Source organism: Penaeus monodon, chromosome 18 (genome assembly GCF_015228065.2).
Source record: "Penaeus monodon isolate SGIC_2016 chromosome 18, NSTDA_Pmon_1, whole genome shotgun sequence".
Lineage (NCBI taxonomy): Eukaryota > Metazoa > Arthropoda > Malacostraca > Decapoda > Penaeidae > Penaeus > Penaeus monodon.
The window spans coordinates 48,147,476-48,171,517 of record NC_051403.1 but is presented as its reverse complement, the minus strand read 5'-3'; the positions used below and the strand labels follow the sequence as shown (position 1 = coordinate 48,171,517).

Below are 24,042 nucleotides of genomic sequence, written 5' to 3'. Positions count from 1 at the left end.
TCTCTCTCTCTCTCTCTCTCTCTCTCTCTTCTCTCTCCCTCCCCCTCCCCTCCCTCTCTCTCTCTCTCTCTCTCTCTCTCTCTCTCTCTCTCTCTCTCTCCTCCTTCCTCTCCTCCTCTTTCCTCTCTCTCCCTCTCTCTCTCTCTCTCTCTCTCTCTCTCTCTCTCTCTCTCTCTCTCTCTCTCTCTCACTCTCATTACTAGTAGATGACTAGTACCTTTACTATCCTTATTATTATAAGTATATATTTTTTTTTTTATCATTGTTGTTGTTGTCATTAATGTATTATTACCATTATTATCCTTATCATTACCACTATCATTATTATCGTAATTATGATTATCATAATTATCACCATTAACATTATCATTATTACTATAGTTATCATTATCACTTGTTATTATTATCGTTATCCTTATTACAATTATTATTACTATCATTATTATTATTATTATTGTTTTTATTATTATTACTATTATTATTATTATTATCAGTTATATTATTACCATTATTAATGTTATTATTTTTATCATTATTATTATCATTATTATCATCATTATTGTTATTGTCACTTCTATTATCATTATTATTATCATAATATCATGATTATTATTGCCATTATCATTATTTGGATCATCTTTATTATTATTGTTGTTGTTCTTTTTGTTATTATTATTATGATTATGATGATGATTATTATTATCATTGTCACTATTATTTTCAATATAATAATAATATTGATAATAATAATTATTATCATCATTATCATTATTACCATTCTTATAATTGCCATCATCACCATCACCATGATAATAATAATGATAATAACAACAATAATAGTGACAGTAATAGTGAAATAATGATAATGATTGTTATTGTGATTATCATTATTTTTTATCTTTTTTGTCATTACCATTATTATGACCACTATTTCTATTACCATCACCATTACTGTTGTCATTATTATTACTACTAACGTTATTATTATTGTTTTTATAAATATTATTATCATTATTATTGCCATTGTTATCATTGTTTAGTATTAGTATTACTAATATTATCATTTTAATTATTGCTGAAATCATTATCATTATCTTTACCATTATCATTATTGATAATGATATCATTAATACCATCATCATTATAATAATGATGATTACATGTTTTGGGAGCAGAGTTCACACGATAACGTAAAACAGAGCAACATATTGCCGAATCTCCCTCTCTCTCTCTCGTTGTTTCTCTTTCTTTCTCGCTACCCCCCCCTCTCTCTCTCGTTGTTTTTCTTTCTCTCTAGATGTCTCTCTCTCTCTCTCTCTCTCTCGTTTCTCTTTCTCTCTCGGTGTTTCTCTTTCTTTCTCGCTACCTCTCTCTCTCTCTCTCTCTCTCTCTCTCTCTCTCTTTCTCTCTGTATGTCTGTCTGTCTGTCTCTTTCTCTGCCTGCCTGCCTGTCTGTCTGTCTGTCTGTCTGTCTGTCTGTCTGTCTGTCTGTCTGTCTCTCTCTCTCTCTTTCTCCCTCTCTGTCTGTCTCTCTCTCTCTTTCTCTTCTTCCTTTCGTTTCTTCTCTCTCTCTCTGCTCTCTCTTCCTGCTTCGTCTCTCTTTCCTCTCTCTCTCTCTCTCTCGCTTTCTGACGACGCTGAGTTGATTTTATGGACATTTTTTGTTGTCCGAATAGGGACGGGTTCTTCGCCCTTGGTCGGTTGTGCTTCGAACTGACGTCAGATGGCAATCGACCCTTTTACCTGTATCAAAGTACCCGTTTTCACCATTACTGTCGATTCACATATTCCAGAGTTAACCATAGACAATCTTGTTATCTGTATAAACTTTCTTTATTTAGGTGTGCTTCCAGTAATGTGGATACGTCAATGTTTGAGGGTGTGGCAACTGAAGCTCCTTGATACTGACTATACGGCTCGTAAAATTGATGATTTGACACCGCCATGCAGTTAGGTGTTGTTATAAGCACCCTCTTAGCCTGCGTTCTGGAAATCATCACTTTTAAAGCTAGTCAAATTCTCCACATTTAAAGAGGATGACACACGTGAGTAATGACGCTGTTTCACTCACCCACTTATCTTATTTATTATTATTATTATTATTATTATTATTTTAGTTCTGACTAAAGTAACATTTTCACTTTTTATTCAACATCATGTCAGTAAAATAACACCAATACTTGATATTATAGAAAATATAAATCCTAGAACACCGGTGTAGTTCTTGATATTCAAATGAATTGTTTTGTCAGCAAAGTGCACTATTAGACTTTGTTATCCTTGTTATTGCTATTATATTTTGTAGTAATAGTAATAGTAGTCTGACTGTTATTATAACTTATTATCATTATTGCTGTTATTAATATTATCAATATTTTTTGTTTTGTTATTGTTATTATCACATTATGATAATAATAATAATAATAATAATAATAATAATAATAATAATAATAATAATTATTATTGTTATTATTATTATTGTTGTTATCATCATCACCATCACCATCATCATAATTATTATTATTATTATTGTTGTTATCATCATCACCATCATCATCATCATCATCATCATCATCATCACCACCACCACCACCACCATCATCATCGCCATCATCATTGTCATCACCACCATCATCATCATCGCCATCATCATTGTCATCACCACCACCATCATCATCGCCATCATCATTGTCATCACCACCACCACCATCATCATCATCATCATCATCATCATCATCATCATCATCATCATCATCATCATCATCATCATCATCATCATCCTCATCCTCCTCATCATCACCACCACCATCATCATTTTTAATATAGATTTCACTTGGAAGTGATATATTCCTTTCATCTAAAAATTACAGTATAGAGAACTGAAATCTAACTGTGAACATTTCCTTATCTTGTAATTACATTTTCTCATTTTATTATTCACATTTCTACATTTTTTTGCTTCTTCTAATTATTCCTTCACTTACTATTGTATATATGTATATATGTATATATATATATATATATATATATATATATATATATATATATATATATATATATATATAGTCCTATTCATATTGTGTATCATTGTATAATTAGTATTGTTATTTTCATTGTTATTATGATAATGATAATAATAATAATGATAGTTGTTATTATCATTAATGTTATTATCATTATTGTCATTATTATTATTATGATTATCATTATTATTACTGTTATTATTACCATTACCATTAATATTATTAACATTATGTTATTATCATTATCATTATTACTATTATCATTATCATTATTACTATCATTATCATTACCATTACTGCTGTCATCGTTACTATCATAATTATCATTACTATTCCCCAGGGGTGTCATTTCAATTTTTTTCTTAGAGAGAAAAAAGAGAACTGTTTTAGGGGCATTTTAAAGCTATACAAGAACTGTTTAGGCGTAATTTAGGCAAACCATCAGAACATTCTAAATGTCTATTACCATCACTATTATCGTTACCATTATCGTTAGTTTTGTTACCATCATTACCATTATTATCATCGTCATCATTATTATTTTCATCAGCATTATTATTACCATCATAATTTTCTTATTGTTATTATCATTATTTCTTTATTATTATGATGGTGATGATGATGATATTATTAGTTATTATCATTATTATTATCATTATTGATATGTTTATTATCACCATTATTGTCATTACTATAACCATTATTATTATCATCAATATCATTATTACCATCATTTTCTTATTCATATTATCATATTTTTTTTATGATGATGATGATAATGATTGTTAGTACTGTTATTATCGTTATTATCATCAATATTATTATTATCGTTAATATCGTGATCATTATCATTATCATTATTACTTTTATCATTATTGATGTTATAGTTATAATCATCATTATCATTAACACTACGATCATCATTATTATTGTTATTATTATTGTTATTATTACTACTTCTACTACCACCACCACCACTACTGATATCCTTACAATGTTGTCATAGTTATTATTATTATTATTATTATCACTATAATCATTACTATTATTATCTCAATTCATTGTCAAAATAGAATAGTTACAACTTTGCATAATAATTTTCTGAAATAAAATAGGTGTACATTTTCTATGACGAGATTATGGCCCACTAAACTATTCTACTATTGAAACTCGTGTATCCATTATATCTTCTTTGTATATCTTCCATCTGCCTTTTTACTTTTAGAACCACTAATCAATCTTCCCTGTATAAATGTCCGTCAGGTTGTTGAGTAAAATTAAATTATCAGAAATTCTCAAACGAACTCCAGTGCCTGTTGTCAAAGGGTGTGGGTGTAATAATCACTATATACTGTACATGTGTGGTACTTACATGTATGGTTCATACAATGTAAATCAAGGCGCTTCTTAATGGATAATTGTAGATAGCTTTTTTTTGGCCAAAATGCAGAGAATGGCCTTTATTTTTAGCATATGTTCGACCCAGTGAGAAATGAACCGAATTCTTGTAAGGGTAGTTGCTATACGGGAAACATTGATGCGAAAACCGTATGCTACTCAACACTACCCTTTTGACATGTGACTTCCTTCCCCCCATATGCTTTGATATGTTGGGAAATAAAGTAGAAAGGGGTCAAAATAAACTGCTATACAGAAAAATAAAAAATGTTGATTGATGATTTTTAGAAAAATATAATTTTAGTTCGATATGTTTCCAATACAGCTACAACAACTGCTTTTTAACACTTGGGATCATTAAGACTTATTGAAAGGTGTAATGTCGCTTTCGAAATACTCCGTCATTACATCTGATGATACTCTTACAACTACTACTATACTACTAATATAATTCAACTACTGTTACTACGACACCGACTTCTTCTACAACTACAACTTTGACATGACAATCAACGTGGCATTCAATCCTCCATTCAAAACCATATCCTTACCTCCATTCCTTACGTAGCCTATAAAATACATACTATATTATCCTCTGTCTCCTGTTCACTTATGGGTCTGCGTCCTCATTCCACTAGATCATAGTCCATACCACAGAGAAGTTTTACGGTTTAATTATCGAGGTTCCTTTCAGTTATAGAGGAGTAGATCGAAGATGCGATAACGAGAGGCGACACCATATATAAGCAGTTGAATAAGCCTTTGATTTCTTTCTCTGATATGACTTTTGTGAGCCTCGAGGAGAGAGATATGTCTTGAGGGTCTATTCCTCCTGATAATGTGAAGACTAATGGCATTGAAAGTGCCGCATTCTTTTCTGGAATACGCCCTAGTTTTTTTTCGTCTTCAATTTGCTTATGAATTGCTAGTATAAATCCCCGATAACATGGAGCCACATGGAAGTCCTCTGTCCTCCAGAATTCTTTATTTGGAATCAAAGCCAATAAGGTCGACTCTTGATAACTTGGCCATTTGCCTTCTTTTTTCTTCTAATGGTTTTGTTTTAACGTCTTGACAAATATCTTGCAACTTTGACTTTTAGATATCGTACTTTGTCATTATAAATACAAATACGGCCTCCCTTCTCGCATTTCAGTTGGTGACTAACTTGAATGGTTGAGTCGTTGGCTGGGTGAATCTTCAGCCATACTATAGGAATAGCTATGTGTTAGTTACAGTCTAATGCCCCTGTTTCATGTTTAGTTTCTACCGCATATCGTAAATTCTGAGATACACAAGTTATGGCTGCATTTCGCTGTTCCTCTTGTCATACCTAAAACCTTTTTTATTTTATTGTCTGTTTACTCATGTCAGCTTCCTATGTTGCAATTTGGTGCAGCGTTTTAGGTGTCAAAGATGACTGTCGGATAGGGTCTTTGCTCTTCTGCGGTGGCATTCAGTTTGTGTTTGAATTTTAGGGAATCTGTAATACTCCTTTTGCCACTGACCACTGGTTGTTATTACCTTTTCATCGCTTGCAAATGTTCATAAGGAATAGCTCTGGTGCCCTGGGTTTACAAGGATTTCTTTTTCTTTTCTTCTGGAAACTAGACAGAATGAGAACTATAACGTATCAGTAGGTCCTGCCTTATTTTGATATCTTTGATTTTTTTCTTATCCCTGTCAGATCATCTCCGTACGCTGCTCGTTTAGAGTAGCGCGCAACTAGCATTTAGAGAACCGACACTCCTTGTGCATGTGTTGCCTTGACAGCTGGATTGCCCAGGGTAGTCCTCTGAGCCGGTTTGTGCCTTTCGTCTCCGTTTTCATTCTGAATATAGAGAGGCAAAGAGATACGGTAAAGTCTGCTGAAATGCAGGGCAAAGGTGGAACATTCTATCTGGATATTATGAAACGCAGTTTCTCTTTAGACGGAACTGTATTGGTATTATTAACCGCCTAGGGACGCTGTGAGGCAGTGGTATAGTGTAGACCTGAGGATCTGGAGGGTCTTCAAGCGAGTTCCTGCCCACAGTCCGAGGATAGCAAGGGCATCTGCTCACAGAAATGGTCTCCTATTGCTAAGTACAAATTCCCTCGAAAGAAGGTATCGTCCTAGCCCTTGCGAGAGCTTGGTGATGGAAAACCAGATCGGTATTATCAACCAACAACTTTGCTTCACTTTCCTCTCACCGAATATCAGTCTCATCATGTAAATAACAGCTAATTCTCCTGCAAGATGATTATTACACCCCCAAAAAGATCTCATATTCTACTCGAATACCGTCTTTTGATAACCTGCCCAAACCCCACTCAATTCCGACTGGTTTGTAGCCATAATTAGTGTACGTGCTCTCAGTACTTGCAAATTCAGTACATGCAATTTTTTAAACAGCGGTAATGCCATATACATAGCATACCAGGAATTAGTGATGATGATGGTGATGATAGTGATGATAATAATGATAATGCAATCAATGAAAAAATATATTACTAATAGTAATGATAATAGAAACCACTAAGAATGAATAAATTAACAAGTAATAAGATAAAAGAGCGAAAAATAAGATGTGGAACACAAATGATCGAGGAAAATGTCGGAGACTTGAAGTAAAAAGAAATTGCTTGAGGACTATGAGTTCATCTCAAGACTTTTTTAAAACCTTTGACATGTAATGAAAAATTCTAGAAAATAGTGATCGTTTTCACAAAAATGCCACCGATAATGGTAATTTCGGTAATTATTTCGACTACTGGGAAAACTGTAATGATCGTAATAGCGATTGTAGTGATCATTAACCACAGTATTTACAGCAAATTGTAATAATAATAATTGCCATTTAGAACTAAGGAATGCGAATTTATCCGAAGAAAAGAAACAAATCCATTGTTTTTTTGTTTATTTTTTATGTCTTCTCATCCTTATTTTCATTTTTTTTTTATTCTTATTTTTATCTGTCATTATCGTTATCAACTTTACTATTGCTATTATTGGTTTATGTTATTGCAACCGGTGGCTGTCGTGTTGGACAATGATGATAATAGTAATAACAATGATAATGATAACAACGATAATGAAAATAATAATAATGATAATAGAATATGATGATGATACTAATAATAGTATTAATAATAATAATAATGTAAATAATAATAATAATAATAATAATAATAATAATAATAATTATTATTATTATTATTATTATTATTATTATTATTATAACAGCAATAATTGTAGTATAGCAACAACACCAAGAACAACAACAGAATGTATAGTATGATGATAAATATGAAGTGAATGGTATAATGATAGCATAAATGATAGTATAATAATGAATAAGTATTGATTTAAATGAAATTATGATAAAGATACAATATAATATAGTATATAATGATAATGATATTTTATATATATTATATAATTAATATATAGTTATTATTATATTATTATTATTTTTATTATTACTATTATTATTATTTTATTATTATTATATTATTATATATTATTATTATATATATATATATATCATTTATTATCATTATATTATTATATATCTATATATCATCATCATCATCATCATCATCATCATCATCATCATCATCATCGTCATTGTCATTATTATCATTGTTATTATTGTTATTATTGTTGTTTTGTTGTTTTCATTGTTATAATTTGTAGCGGCGGCTGTAGTAACAATTTTGTCTTCAGTTTTGTTATTTTTGTTATCACAGAATACGTAACTATTTTGTAGTCTTGCATTGCTACCAACTTCTGAAAGCAAAGAGTCTCTTTGGAATCAAAAGTTATTTTACGTTATACTCGTCAAATACACACACACAGACACACACACGCACACGCACACGCACACGCACACGCACACGCACACACACACACACACACACACACACACACACACACACACACACACACACACACACACACACACACACACACACACACACACACACACACACACACACACACACACACACCGCACGCGAACATAGCTAGAAGGAAATATGGAAATACGAATATGAATTGAGGTAAATAGACAAATAAACAGGTTGGTTAACAGATACAGAATCCTTCTTAAGATAGAATCCTGTTTAATTAAGAAACGTATTTATATTTGCATCTGGTGAATTCAATGCTCCTTTGTGCCCAATCCCCTAAAGAGTAATAATTTTGGTAAAATCGCTTGAACGATATTTAATTAAAAATAAGAATTGTGTGTTTTTCTATCAAAATGTGATGGTGATTTTAATATGCGTATTGTTTAAAATAAGTATGTAGTTTTCGTGATAAATATTCTAAATCGGATTTCTTGTGCATGATGGATATTTTGTATTGAGTTGTATGATATTTAAATATGTTTAATATTTGCCATCATAAAGGGAAAGAAAAAAAATTATGGATGTTAAATATACAGTGTGTCAGATATAAAATTAATATGAAAAACAATAAGCAACCTTTACCTAATTCTGAAGAGTGAGAAAGGTCAAATTAACCAAGTTACGTATTAGTTGTCAGAAAAAAGGTTACACAAACTGCAAAAAATATTAAAGTTGCATAAGTCAGCAAATCCGTATTTAGCCAACATTTCTGGAATATCCCGAAAAATAAGGATGATACCCCACGTAAGAAAACTAAGATTTAATCGAAAAATGCGAGGTTTGTGGCCAGGAAACAATCCCCACATGTGAAATGATCCCATATAAACATCTGCTTTGTCAATTCCGATTCAAATTCCGCGCGCTTTAAAGCAGCCTTGCCACACAGCGCCATCTTGCGGCGGTGAACCGAACTAACGCTGCTGTGCCACATAACCCTCCGACACCACTTACTCAAAGACCCCAAAACATACCAAACCAAACCCAATAAGCCCCAAAACAATGAATAAAGCATAGGAAGACCATTCCAATCACAGAAAGGCACGCGCACTGCCCGGACTAGGCGACCCGACACCCGGAGACTACGTGATGTGGCACATGACGAGAGTGTAGTCCTAAAGATGGCGGCATGTCATCAGTGCCGTGCTGTGCTGTGGTAAGTTTTTCGGCCATTTCGCCCGCCCGCTGGCTCCCCTCCGCGCCATTTGCTCTCCGCGCGGGCTCCCGACCCTCCCTCGCATGCCCCGAGATGCCAGCCGCCCGCGGAAATCCCGGCGCAGGTGAAGAAAAGCGAGCGCCAGGGCTGGAAGGGAGGGCGAGTGCGATGCGAGGGCGACCGAGCTTGCTGTGCGAACGTGGTGGATATTTTTCTCTTTTTTTCCCCGCTCTGATGACATTTCCAGGCGCGGGCGTGGGCGAGGCGAGGCTTTTCCTCCCCGGCCGGCCCGCGGGGGGGTGGGGGGGGCAGGGAGGGCGGAGAAACGCCAGGGACGAGGAAGGAAAGGGGGAGAGAGAGAGAGAGACCGAAGAGAGAGAGAAAAAAAAAAAGTTCGCTTAGTGTGACCTTGTCTGGGATATTTGGCCTCGTGTCTTTCGGGAAACGGGGCCTTGGGCGCCGCCAGGCTCTCTCCCCCTCGGTCCTGCATGCGAGAAGGGGGGGGAGGGGGGGAAAGGAGGGGGGATGGTTTCCTTCCCCCTGGGGTGGGGGTGGGGGGGGAGCCAAAGGGGGGGAGGGGGGAGAAGCAGGATGTCTGTTGTTTTATTTCCTTGTTTGTTTGGCCTTGGAGGTTCTGGGCCTCCTTTCGCTAGGGGGATTTTTCTCTTTTTTTCTTTTTTCTTTTCTTTTGCTTCGGCTGACTTCTGGCTTCTGAGGAGACGCGGCTTCTGAGGGCGACAGAGGCCGAGTTCGCGGGATAATAACGTCAGGGAATTCTATGTTGATGTATAGTTTATGGGCCGATAACGTCGGGGGAACTTTGACGGAGGCCGTGGTGGCGACTGGGGCAAGTGCCGCGGCCCATCCGCCTCCCTCGCGGCGATGGCCAGCCAACCACACAGTCGATGCCCTCGTTTGTTGCCTCTCTGTTACTTCCCGATGTCAAATGCACGGCCATTCTGTGTCCCGTTTCGCCCGTGCGCTTAAAATTTTATTTTTGTCGGAAAGCAGGAGGCACGAAGGCCACGGCAATTGCCAGGGTTGTTTTGGAAGTCATGGTAAAGGTTTGCCGTAATTGTAGTATTTCGAGGGATAATATAGGACGTGCTGCTCTGTTTTGCTACCTTATTTTTTTTTTTTTATTCTGCAAGCTTTTGATATGTGACAGTTATGTATGCATAGGAAGTCAAAACCGAATGTAAGAAAAGTGTCGAGTTTTTGAGAGTTTTTGTTCTGTTTTATTTATTTGTTTATTTATTTATTATTATTGTTATTGTTATTGTTATTGTTATTGTTATTATTTTTCAAAGTTGAAGGCACTACTTGGATTTTCTTAATTTTTGTTGTTTAGTTCAGTTGGTTTATCTATACATAGACTTTTCTCACTCACTATTAGATTTTATTAAGTTCTTTGAAATCCTCTTAAATTGGGCATTATAGCCAGCTTTGGAAAGCTTAAATATACCGCAAACCATGCTTTTAGTTCAGAAAGATTCAGCAGATTATTTTTCCCTTTGTAATAAGCCTGCTCCTCACCCCCTAATAGCTGCTCTCGTTCTCGATCAGTCAGGAGTTTGAGGAAGACGAGATATATCGATGCCCAGTGTTTTGTTAGAATGTCTCTCTTTTCTCTTACCTTATTTAGAATTTTCCTGTTTGTGTTTCTCTTGCTGTATCACTATTGCAGGATACTGTAAACAAGGTATTCATTTTTATTTGATCATTTGTGTATGTGTTTGTTTTGCCAGACAGATCTCGGTGAACATTTTGCATAAAGAGACGCTGTGTCCTCCATGCGTCACACCAGAAACAGAAACGAATTCCCTTGCTTACATGTTGCAGGATTGAACTGGATTCTATTGTAAGGATAGATAGGCTGGGAGGCTGACACATTGTCTTGCCAAAAAGTGTGTTGGAGTTTCATCGGACTTTATTTTAAAGTGCAGAGGTCTTGGCATCACTAAATGGCCACAGGAGGATGGATTTAGCAGCATTGATGTATGATTCTGCAGATTATTATTTTTATTTATTCATTTTTTTAAAGTTTTGTTTTTGTCCACTGTCATGCAGTCCTGTTCTGAACATTTTGTAATGTTTGCCACATAAGTTAAAACAAACAAACAAACAAAAAGTCAGATCCTTTGTTTTCTTAATGATTAGATCTCTCTTTGAAGACTCAACACAGATTCATGCACATTCTTTAATAGTTGATAAACTAGTGCGAAGAATGCAAACATGATTCATTAGCAAAATACTTGGTGACAAGCAATTTGCAAAGAATTTGGGTTGCATTTTCTTTGTTTTATCTGCTTCTGTTTCATTGGCTTCCCTTGTTTCAAGACCTTTGTTTGCATCTTTGTCTTTGTTGAAATCTGGTTTTGATGGAGATCATTATTATTTACATGACAGTATGTTATGTGTTTGTAGGTTTCTGTCTCCTCTGCTGTTTGTGACCATTGCAATGGAAATAATTTCCATGACAGCAACCACAACTGTTACTAGTGATAAGTGCAATTACTTTTTTTTTTCTGTTGTTGCTATTTTCATTATATTTCCTCCTGCTATTTCTATAATTATTGCAGTACTGATTTTTATTACAATGAGTATTGTAGGTTTCACCTGTGTTGCTGCTAGTTACAATAATATCTCATATTTCCATTCCTTTAGTCTTATCTTTGATATCAGCATTATTGTTTCTACTATTTTTGTGAAAGCTGTATGGTTCTGTTGCCAGGACTACTAGTAAACATATTATATTTATAACTTACATAAAATGTTTAAACATGCCCACAATATTATTCAAAGAGTGATCTTTTTCTCCTAGTTGCATAGGATGTGTTCTCTCTAAATATGCTAGAAATTTGCTATGATTTGTAATTGTGGCCTACAGTCAAAAGCATGAAGGTGCCGGAGTGTCAAGAGATTGTCTAGGCCTCTTCATTGTTTGGCAAAAGCTATCAAAGCTCTAGTAAATATACACTGGCTAGATAAAGCTTAGATTGATGTCTTAGCTCTATCATGCTCCAAAGTTGTGCTAGCCTTTGCTAAAGCACCAACAGGCAAGGAGGCAGAGGCCAATTTTGGATACATAAGGTGTCTTTTAGGCATTTAGCTGTCACAAATTCTATTATTTATGTTGATACGACTACCAATATCACTGCAAATATTAGTAATGTTTTTATTGATATTTCAACCACTATTAGGTTATGGCTAGTATTCCCCCCCTTTCCATATTTTTAACATTTCCATATAAATCATCATACTCTGTAATGTTTACTGACAAGGCCTGATAATGATTGGACATTGGATGAAAGATTGTCAGATCAGCAAAGTTCTCTTGTGCAATAACCAGAAATGACTGTGTAAACTTGAACCAATTGATTTAGCAGCTGACTTTGAAGTATTGTTAAAGCTTCAGTTGAGGTGTTGCCTTTATAACTCATTTAGTCAAAATGGTTATATCTTGGTACTGAGTTGTTAGGTTTATAGAAATGATCTTTTTGTTGCAGACCATTGTTAGTGTTTTGTTAGATTGTTTTATGTTTACACCCAGACTTTTTTTTAGCCTTTGTAGTGTTTAGTCTTTGGCCAATAGATAATGTCTCTTGGTTTATTTTGTGTGTCCTCCAGTAGTGAAAGGCTTTGTAATTATACTGAAGGTTTGATATTCCAGATTCATGTAGGATAGCTCTGTTACTATTCATGCAATTATGAATAACCACTTGAGTTAGTGCAGTGATTCTTTTTGCTGGTTGTAGAGAATAGTAATGCACATCTTTTGAGCTATAGGCTTTTAGCTATCCTCTGCCATCCAAGGGTGTGGGGGAAGGGAAGGGCGAGGTTTTCAATAAGTCTGGCAGGCAGGGAGAGATTTTTTTTTTCCTATATTAAAGTCCGTCAAATGCATAAGGGAAAGAAAAATATATTAATTTTATTATAATTATATATATGTTATATATTTATTACATATATATTTAACAGTTTGAAATTAAAGTTTGTATGTGCTCTTGTTCACGTAAATAAATACATTAAATATACAAACAAAGTGTTAAATAGATAAATGAATAGAAGAAGAAATTGATGCAGAGATAGTTATTATACCTATTATAATTGAAATCATCTGTGAAACGTTGCGCTCTTCACTGTTCTGGCTGTATGTATACACCACTTGTACGGTGTTTATACAAGGAAATGCCCACAAAGGAGAGAACACACACAACTTTTTGACAATACCTCCACTTGTTATTTTCATTCATTGTCAGTTATTTTTACTTCTTCTTCTTCTTCTTCTTCTTCTTCTGGTTCTAATTTTACTTCTGCTTCCACTTCCCACTTCCCACTTCCCACTTCCCACTTCCCACTTCCCACTTCTACTACTACTACTACTACTACTACTACTACTACTACTACTACTACTACTACTACTACTACTACTACTACTACTACTACTACTACTACTACTACTACTACTATTATTATTATTATTATTATTATTATCACTACTACTACCACTACTACTACCACTACCACCACCATTATTACTACTGTTACCACTATTACTACTACCATTACTAAAACTCCTAGTATTTCAACTATTACTACTACTTCTACAACTTTTATTATAATCCCTATTAGTACTAGTGCTCCTACTACTACTGGTGCTATTACTAGTACTAGTACTACTGGTAGTAGTACTACTACTACTAGTGATATGCTGCTAGTACTACTACCACAACTACTAAGTGCTCTTATCACTTATTACTAGTACTAGTAGTAAGTGATAGTACTAGTACTACTACCACTACTATAGGGTACTGATATCACTATTATTACTAGTACTGATATTACTACTATTACTAGTACTAATACTACTAATATTATATACTAGTTCTACTATTACTAGTACTAGTACTAATATTACTAATTCTAGTAGTACTAGTAGTTGTACCATTACTAGTAGTAGTACTAGTAGTTGTACCATTACTAGTAGTAGTACTAGTAGTTGCTGTACTAATAGTAGTAGTAGTATTAGCAGTTGCTGTACTAATAGTAGTAGTAGTACTAGCAGTTGCTGTAATAATAGTAGTAGTAGTACTAGCAGTTGCTGTACTAATAGTAGTAGTAGTACTAGCAGTTGCTGTACTAATAGTAGTAGTAGTACTAGCAGTTGCTGTACTAATACTAGTATTATTACTGCCACTAGACATCACCGCCACTACTAACACCACCATTATTACGATTACTATTTTGCCAAAAGACCCATACTCTGAAGCTGGAAAAACTACTGGTGTGATCCATGTTTTCAATTGTTTCTGGAAAAAAAGAACTGTTTTACCTTCTTCATATGGTAACTGTTGCTAGTCTGAAAAGAGTCCCTCTTTGTTATTTGGGAATCCCGAAGTTGTAAATTGGTTGTTTTTGGAGGGTTAACACAAGCCAATAGGTTTGAATAATAGGTTCAGAAGTAGGTTGTTAGCCCAATCTATTTCTCCTGGTTTGTATTTCTTTTAGACATGTTGATATTTTCTTCACTTTTGATTTTTAGAGAGGGGTTGGATGAATGCACCATGTATAGTGTGAAAATTTATGTAGCAACTGGATTGCCTGAGATTTTCCCTTCAGCTGACTTGTTCTTGATGTTACAGGTTTCATTTCTGATATTGCAAACAAGTTGATTTGCTGTTCCTTTTGTAAAAATTGTTCTTGTTATATTTAGTATTATAATTAGCCATTGTTCTTAGTAGTCATTGTTTTTGCTATTAATTTTTTTTTCTTTTCTGTATTTTCAGTAAAGTCTGAACACCTGAAGACTTGAAGAATACCATCCACAAAACAGCAGCCAAGCCTGATTAGATTAGACCACAAGTTACCATTAACAAGTCAAGTCTGCATAGATGTAGCACTCTACAAGCAACCTTTTCAAGCCAGTCCAAACAAGCACAACAGCCTACAAGTCCTAGCGTTCACTAGGGTAGACAGAAACTACTGCAACTCCTACGTCAATTGTGAAAAAGAGGCTGGCAGGTCGTTACCGGCACACCAAAGCACGGCACAAGAAACTGAGTGACATCTGAGGACCAATTTTACCCCACTACAAGCCAGTTTTTATCACCGCCAAGCCTCGTCAAAGTCTTCTCACACATCCTGGCACAAACAAACAAATATAAAAAACAAAACAAACAAAAAATAAAAACAAAAATAACAAAAACAAAAAAAAGACGTGCATTTCCAAAAGCCGCCCCCCTTTTCCCTCCTCCCCTCGTCTTTTTAATAACCGAGCATTCTGTAATCCAGTCTCGTCGCAAGAATCTGTGTTAAGTAGAATCTTTGTTGACCAAAGCCTCAGTGTATTAGATGTATCGTTTAGCCCTTGTGTCCTTTGGATTTCAGGCGAATTAGAATTTTTTCCTTTTTATTTTTTCTTTCTTTTCTTTTCTTTTCTTTTTTTCCTGTCTAGTGAATGTTTAAATTTGTTTTGAGACACAAAATTATCTTCTGAAGAAACTGGAAAGTCTCAAATATTTATTCTTGCTCTATATTTTTATTGAAATTATAAGACTAATATTTGTTGACAAAGGTCTAAGTGTCTCATACGTTTCTTGTGTTAACACTCTGTAAACATTGTTCCTATATATAACAAGTGTGAAAAAAGAAGAGAATTTTAAGCGAAACTAAGAACTCCCAAGCGATCAAGTAGTACCAACGCCAGCCAACATGGATCCTCAGTGGACTTTATTCCAGCCGCCAATCTCAGAACCAGCAGTACTGGACTACAATGGGGGAACCCTGCACCACCACAATCGATACAACGGCTTCTATGAGTCTCCCGGCTCTGGTCACCATCAGTCCCGTAACTCCCACAGTAGCATCCCCCCTCCCTCCCCCACCTTCAGCTCCTCCAGCTCTCACCACAACATGTTCTCGTCCCACATGAACAACCAGAGCAACCAGCAGCCCACCCAGTCCAACCACCAGACCAGCCACCACTCGCAACCGCACTCGCAGCAGCCACAGACATCGTCTCAGGGTCCCCCGCGATCGCCGCAACTCTCCACCTCTTCGTCCAACTATTACAGCTCCAACTCCAACTCCCAGTACACCCCTCCAGTGGCAGACTTCAAGATTGGCACCTTCACCCTTAATGCCAATGGCTTCCCTTCCGAGTCCAATGGCCCTGAGACAACAAATTCTTACTCCCACACCAATGGCCTCTCCAGCAACAACAGCCAGAGCGTGCGGGAAACTGGAATTATTGAGAAGCTTCTGGTTAGTCTCTGCTTCTTAGTTGAATGGGGTTGTAAAGGAAACTCTATCAAAGGAGTATTGAAGGGTGTTGAAGAGAATCTTTCCTGAGGATTAAAATTCTATTTTATTGTCTTGTCAGATTTATTAGTTTAATACTTGTTTATGATAGTTAATTGCTATTTTATTTTATAAGTTTTTAAGTCCAAATGAGTCTACTTTAATTAACCATTTATATTGTTTTGTCTATTCATATTCATGTCCCCCCCCCCCCATTTTAATGCCTTTCCCATGTTTCTATTTACAGCAAACATATGGCTTCATACAGTGCTGTGAGAGACAGGCAAGACTCTTTTTCCACTTCTCACAGTTTGATGGTAATACTGAGCACCTTCGTATTGGTGATCCAGTTGAGTTTGAAGTGACCTTTGACCGTCGCACTGGTAAACCTATAGCTTCGGCAGTTACCAAGATATCCCCAGAAGTGGTAAGTTTGTGTATGTGTTTTCATGCACATGTATTTGCGTGCATTTGGAGCCCCTGATTTATTTTTGCATATATGTATATAGACACACAGTTAAGAATATATATTTTATAATTTCCTCCATTTATACCCATCTTTTTTCTTGGTTCACACTTGTCTATTATGCTCTCTTGTTCTCCCTAACCATCCTCTGAGCTAAGGTTGATTGTTTTCAGGTTTTGAGCGAGGAGAGGGTGATTGGTATTGTGACAACAGAACTGCGCAGTGAATCAGGTGGTGAGCACCAGGGCCGAATCACCTATGAGAATAGGGGTGAGTGCTTCTTCCTCCCCTATGGCAAGGAGGATGTGGAGGGCTATGTGACTCTTAAGCCTGGCGACAAAGTCAGTTTCCAGATCGCTACCAATCAAAGGTGAGTTTATACCTCAGGGATGAGCATGTCTTAATTTGTATTAAAAATTTTTTTTACTTTCATATCCTACATCGTATTGTTTTTTCTTTATCATTTTAATATAATGGCTTTGTTGTTTGATGTTACTATACAGAAACAATTTAGACTCATAGTGTATTAATAATGCAATATTATATCCTGGTAATGTTTGAAGAGAAAATTATCAAGAAATCTTGATAAAGAATAAAATGTTTTTTAGAGTACAGGAATAAAAATTCACATTGCCAGTTGAAGGGAATGAACAATTCCCAGTATTGTTTTTTCACTACTTGTAGATCCTGGTCTTTCTGTTAATGCACCAAAGTGCTAAAGGTGTGATGCTATAGCATATGGCCTCTTGAATCTTGTGTCCCTCAAAAGTTTTAAGAATAGAGGAAAATTTGACATTACTAACATAAGTACATTGTAACTTCTTGCATTAATGAGATTTGTTTCATAAAGGTCTATATGTCCTTTTATAATCTGTATGTAGGAATATAATTTATGAAGGAGCCAAGTAGTTGTATGAACTACAAACTCCTTAACACTGTTGCATAAAGTGCCATTAATTTTCTTTGGTGCTCACCTTCCTCTTCCTGCTGAAATTTGATTATAAATGTTATAATTCATGAAAAATGTTTGTCCTGACTCAGCTTACATACACATGACATATATAAACAGAAGATCTTTAAGGAGAATTAGTTACAAGCCGAATTAACCATTGCAACTTGAAGCAGGACAGGCAACTTAGCGGCGAGGCATGTACGCCTAGAGAATCCAGCTCAGCCTGTGAAGTACCAAGGGGTTGTGAGTGGCATCAAGGACTCGTACGGGTTCATCGAGAGAGCAGATGTAGTTGATGAGATCTTCTTCCACTTTTCGGAGGCCAAGGGCATCACTGGAGGCCTCAAACTCGGGGATGATGTTGAATTCTACATTCAGACACGTAATGTAAGTGGAAAGTGTGATCGAGATTGAGACCTTGCTTAACTGGTGTTTTAGAAGATGGGATATGCTACATCCTAGTAGTTTATTTCAATTACACTGTTTAATGATTGAAAATCTAAAAGAAAGTAGGAATAACTTTTTGAAAATGGCAACTTAATTTCTGATTCATTACAGACACCACAGAAACTGCATTTTTTACTCACATCACAATTTCTCCCCAAAGGGCAAAGAAGTGGCAGCCAACATGGTGAAGCTGAACCCGGGTACTGTTGTGTTTGAAGACATCAACCAGGAGATGATCAAAGGTCAAGTACTCAAGCCCATTGAGAAGAACTCCCGCCTCTACCAGAAGGACCCCCTGGATGGACGCATCCGTTATAGGGGCAAAGACCGCTCAGAGGTATGTTACTCAGCATTTGTTGGTACTAGTTCCTTTTTCAGTTGTGGAATAAATGCTGGCATCTACTTTTCTCAGAATGTTTGCTTTTTTTTTTTTTTTTTGGTCTGTTTATTCTTTATTTCTTTGGATTTTATTTTCCCTCACTCATGTACCCTGTATTTTGTAGGTGGAGGTGAAATTTGGGGAGCGTGACCAGAAGGGTGACTTCACCTTGCGCCATGGAGACTGGGTCCAGTTCAACATTGCAACAGATAGGAGGGACCACCTGCAGAAGGCCACAAATATCTCTCTGCTTGATGAAAGGTAGAAAATGGGAAATATGAAGTTTGTAATTGGTTCATATAGGAGACAGAGATTAACTTCATAACTTTTTATACACAGAGGAAGGGAGGAAAAAAAGTAAAATTAAACCTATCTTTCTCCTGCAGCTTCAAGGTATCTGGTGAGAAGCGTGAACAGGGAGTGATCGTTGCTCTGAAAGAAGGCTTCGGCTTCATCAAGTGTGCTGATCGGGATGCTCGTATGTTTTTCCATTACAACGAACTCTTAGACCCAGAGCATGAGATCGCTATCAATGATGAAGTGGAATTTACTGTAGCTCAGGTGTGTGACTGTGATTGGTTTTGGATCTTGTTTTTTAGTTGTGAAATTAGGTGGTGGGAAATATAATTTAATTTAGGAATTATTGTAAATATAGAAGTCGCAGAGATGAAAAATAACTAAGATAATGGCATACTTTCCTTCAGGATACAACAAATCAGTCACCGAATCGCCAAAGTGCCATTCGCATCCAGAGTCTGAAGAAGGGCACTGTCAAGTTTGAGGTGTTGGTGAAAGAAGGACTCCAAGGACAAGTAAGTATGACTGAAAAAGTTTATATTGGGTCAGGTGTGAAATTATTACCAGCAAAGTATCTCTTGCTGATTTAATTAAGTTGAGATATTCTTTCCTACTCGGGCATCAGATCACTTGCTATAGGTATACACAAGTAAAAGATCACAGAGAGAATATAGTAACCTGATTCTCTCTTCCTCAGGTTACAGTGGAAGCTCCAGGTAGCCCCAGGAGCCCCCACAAGAATAGCCAGATGTTAACCACTGAAAAAATGCAGGAACCTGGAGTCATCTCATACACTTTAGATGGAGTGAAGCAGACTATAAACTACTATGCTAATAACTGTGATAAACCTTTGCAAAGTGGAGATAAGGTATGGAGTTTCAACTGTTGTAAATGATGTTTCTCAGGGAGGCGTGAAATCTGAAATGAGAAAAGAATCAAGTAAAATTCTTAATGTAATTATTTATCGGTGCATTTAAAATGTTATACTAACAATCTTTTACCTCTCTGTTAACAGGTGGAATTCAGCATATATCAGGTAAAGCGAACCAAGGAGCTTGTGGCAATGGGGATTCGACTGGTGCGAGGCCAAGCATCAGTTCGCCCAACAGCCAATAACCTCACCTCTGCTGCCGCCACCGGACTGTCTTTGCGCTCTAGCCAAACCAATGCCCCAAGGTAGATATGAGAGAGAGCAATAGGGTTTACTTTCATCTGTGGATAATATTGTTTATTTTTTCTTCGTCTTTTTTATATTTATTTATTTATTTATTTATTTAACATATTTTTACACATTGATGGTTCCATAAGGTTAGTCATGAAGGAGTTAATCCCTGCATTATAATTAATGTCTAATAACTTCATGACAGACCAGGCCCAAAGCCCAGGTGGCAATTATCCATGTCATACACAGTTGTTCACTTGTTTGGCTAGTTCTGTAACAAAAAAGGTTGTTCCTCAAAAATAAGGCCACATTTTAGCCTCATTTCCTAAAAATTATGTATGGCACAGCTTGAAGTCTAAAAGGTTATTTAATAGGCCACCAGACCTTGCTAGTTTCCCCCTTTCCTTATTGTTTTAAGAACTATTATCATAATCTCATCCCTGCCATATTAACAGCATTGATAACAGTAACGATAGTAGTAACAGAAGAGAGAAATGCTGAAAATTCAAGAAATGGTAATTGATTCTTTGGTTACTAACAGACGTGGATTGATCCATGTTAAAAAAAGAAATTGAAAGGCATGTATACTGTAAATGCACTCCCAGCATCACTTGGTTGTGTATACATCTTGTTTTATTGTATTTTTCCTTCAAACAAGAAGATAAAGAGTGAATGATATTGGATGCAATGTTTTGAATTGTAATTAAATGCAGTTCATGAAGATTGATAGTTGTAGATCATATAGTTCTTAGACATTAATTAGAAAATTAAGATATAAGACTGGCAAAGTATATTTTGTATATGATACAAGTATGAAGTGGGTGTATGCAGTAATGTCCAAAGAGATCCTATATTTGAAATTTTGTAATTTCATTGAATTAGACATGTTCATTTCAACAATGACTACCACACCTTGCAGCACACCAAGTAATGGGAACATCACCAGCAACAGCAGTACTAACATTAATGGCAAGGGCAACACCCCAGGCCCTCGTCCCTCTGCCACGCTACACCAGGGCTTCGTAGCAGCACTCAAGGACACCTTTGGCTTTATTGAGACCATATCTCATGACAAGGAGATCTTCTTCCACTTCAGGTAGTTACCAGTGAATTTTTAAACTAAAATATAACTTGATGCATATGTTCTATGGAAAGAAAAAGAAAACTTACAAATGAATTAAGATAAAGAGAAAAGGAGAACTTGGAGTTAAAGTTACACTTCAAGTATATGTTGGATATCCCTTATGTCCAACGTAGTACTTGTGCTTTAATAAGATAATGCTTTCAGCACCACTAGTGTTGTGTGTGACAGGTACTGTTTGATTGCTTTTACATCAAAGTTTTGGAATAGTAAATTTTCCAGAAAGAAAATGAACATGCATTTCCCAGTCCTTTATATGACCTTAATCTTCTTTCTAGCAATGTTGAAGGTGATGCTAACAACCTTGAGCTTGGGCAAGAAGTGGAATATACCCTGTCATCCCGCACTGGCCCCGGAGGCAAAGTGTCTGCAGAAAATGTGCGAACACTTGCCAAGGGAACTCTACAAATGCCAAAGGTAAGTGGAGTGGAGTGGAAGTTCTTTCATGTGTGAAGGCATTTCATGATTTTTTTTTAGCATGACTTTGAGTAAAGATAAAAAAAGATTACTGTACTGCAGAGATAACCTAAAGTAGGGTTCTTGAACAAATGAGGCCAAAAGTTTCATACTCTATATGTTAATATCATTTGAAAAGAAGTATCTTGCCTTTTTTATGTGGTGGATGACTTCACTTTGTCAAAATTTCTTTATAGATTCTGGGTGACATATTTGAAGGAACTGTTCTGCGATCAATGCGATCCATCAACCCAGACCAAGAAGAGTACTCGGGCCTTGTGTGTGTTGGCAATGAAGGTATGGGCCTGATATTTTTATTGTAATTTAATTGTTTTAATTGACTTTATTTATAGTAGACAAAACCAGATATCTGTAGAAATGCAAATATGTACATGCAGACACTAACAAGCACATATTCACTCACTTTACATTTTTGTACATTGTATGTTTAGATATTTTTACATAAGGTAGTAAAGTTCAAGAATGACAAAATAATGTTGATCTTGAACTACCCCCTGTTGCAGATGAAGGCTTAGAGCAGTATGAGTTTGGGATAACAGGTGTTGTCAACAAGCGTGAATTACTTCAGCCTGGGGACCAGGTAACCTTCCAGCTAGATGAGTCGAGGAGAGCTGTCAGCATCAGGGCCATTCGCAAGAAGCTCATTGCAACTGTTGATGCTGTCAAGGGTAAGGGCAAGATGTCAAAAGTTTCTTAGACATTTATTTTTGTTATAAGCAGAAAGAAGGCTTTTTTGCAATATCCTGTTTGAAGGTGGTTGGGTAGGCTGTGTTAATGTACTCTTGTACTTTATATTTTGCAGGACAATATGGTTTCCTGAACCATGAGACCGAGGAGGGGAAGAAGCTGTTCTTCCACCAGTCGGAAGTAAAAGACGGAACCATACTCAGTCCTGGGGATGAGGTGGAGTTTGTCATCATCACCAACCAGAAGACGGGCAAGTCATCTGCTTGCAGCATCTCGCGAATTATGTAAGTGCAATAGAGGATTTGTTGGCGCTGTAAAGAATTTTGATAAAATACCATAAATCTTTATATTCTATATATATTGTCATATAATAAGCTGTCAAACTTTATACAGTTTCCTTGTCTACAGGTCAAAGACCGCCCCATCGCAGAGGCCTGACCGCCTGATCAGCCGGCTGAAGAATCTGAACTGTGACACGAGCAAGCCACGCATGACTGTCCTCCGACAGCCCAAAGGCCCAGATGGCTCTAAAGGTTTCAAGCTGCAGCGCACAATATCCGAGTCACAGAGCCAGGTTGTCCCCTAGCATGTTGCTTCCCTGAAGGAATTCGAGTCAGTTGTCAGTTTTACTTGCCTGTTGTTGAACCCTTTTTATCACTAAGATACAAACGTCAGATTCGTGTTTTTAAAATTGTACTACATGCTGTTGATACTATTTTTGATCAATTCAATTGCATTCCATTCGCGGCTCCTGAGGATGGAGAGAGAACGTTTAAATGGCATTGAGATTCGTCCAGTGGAAAAAAAACTATTGAGTCAGATCAACACCTGAGTTGAAATTACTCCTGATATATGGAAAATAAAGTATAATTGATAATAAGAAAAATTTTAAAGTTTTAATAATAATTCCCAAGATGCTGATGAGTTGAGGGGAAAAGAATGCAGGTGATTGACAATTTGAGACGAAGGGTATGTGTCAAGCAGGAGGCAATTCACAAATTCAAGAGTATGTATTGCAGAAGTATATATCCACACCCAAAAACAAATAAACAAACGAAAGACCAACATTAACATGAGCAAAAACATCATCTTCCCTTTGTAAAGGATAAGATAAATCAAGGGTGTCACCGACGGATTGTGGTGGTGTTTGTAAGGGTGGGTCCATTCAGCCATGCAGAGCCACATTGTAACCCAGTATTGCCGAGAAACTATTTGAGTGAGTGTAACGAATGTGTTCGCAACAAGTTTTCCTATACGAGGCCGC

General features: G+C 36.2%; 1 protein-coding gene across 3 annotated transcripts; it reads left to right on the top strand.

Annotated features, from left to right (window-relative positions):
* The first annotated feature begins 1,902 nt into the window (after positions 1–1,902).
* LOC119584566 (cold shock domain-containing protein E1-like) lies at positions 1,903–23,664 on the top strand. Of its 3 annotated transcripts, none has more exons than XM_037933251.1 (17): positions 1,903–2,045; positions 15,258–16,734; positions 17,018–17,197; positions 17,410–17,606; positions 18,359–18,575; positions 18,796–18,972; positions 19,139–19,275; positions 19,401–19,575; positions 19,719–19,826; positions 20,009–20,179; positions 20,327–20,487; positions 21,393–21,569; positions 21,893–22,031; positions 22,268–22,367; positions 22,595–22,759; positions 22,894–23,062; positions 23,187–23,664. In XM_037933251.1, exons 2-17 carry the CDS (start codon positions 16,183–16,185, stop codon positions 23,362–23,364), a joined length of 3,003 nt encoding a protein of 1,000 aa, XP_037789179.1. In that variant the 5' UTR covers positions 1,903–2,045; positions 15,258–16,182; the 3' UTR covers positions 23,365–23,664. The 3 variants fall into 3 exon arrangements, with proteins under 3 accessions (XP_037789179.1, XP_037789180.1, XP_037789178.1); XM_037933252.1 differs by lacking the exon at positions 1,903–2,045 and adding an exon at positions 9,335–9,468 and having other exon boundaries at positions 18,362–18,575; XM_037933250.1 differs by lacking the exon at positions 1,903–2,045 and adding an exon at positions 9,335–9,468.
* Positions 23,665–24,042: the final 378 nt, after the last annotated feature.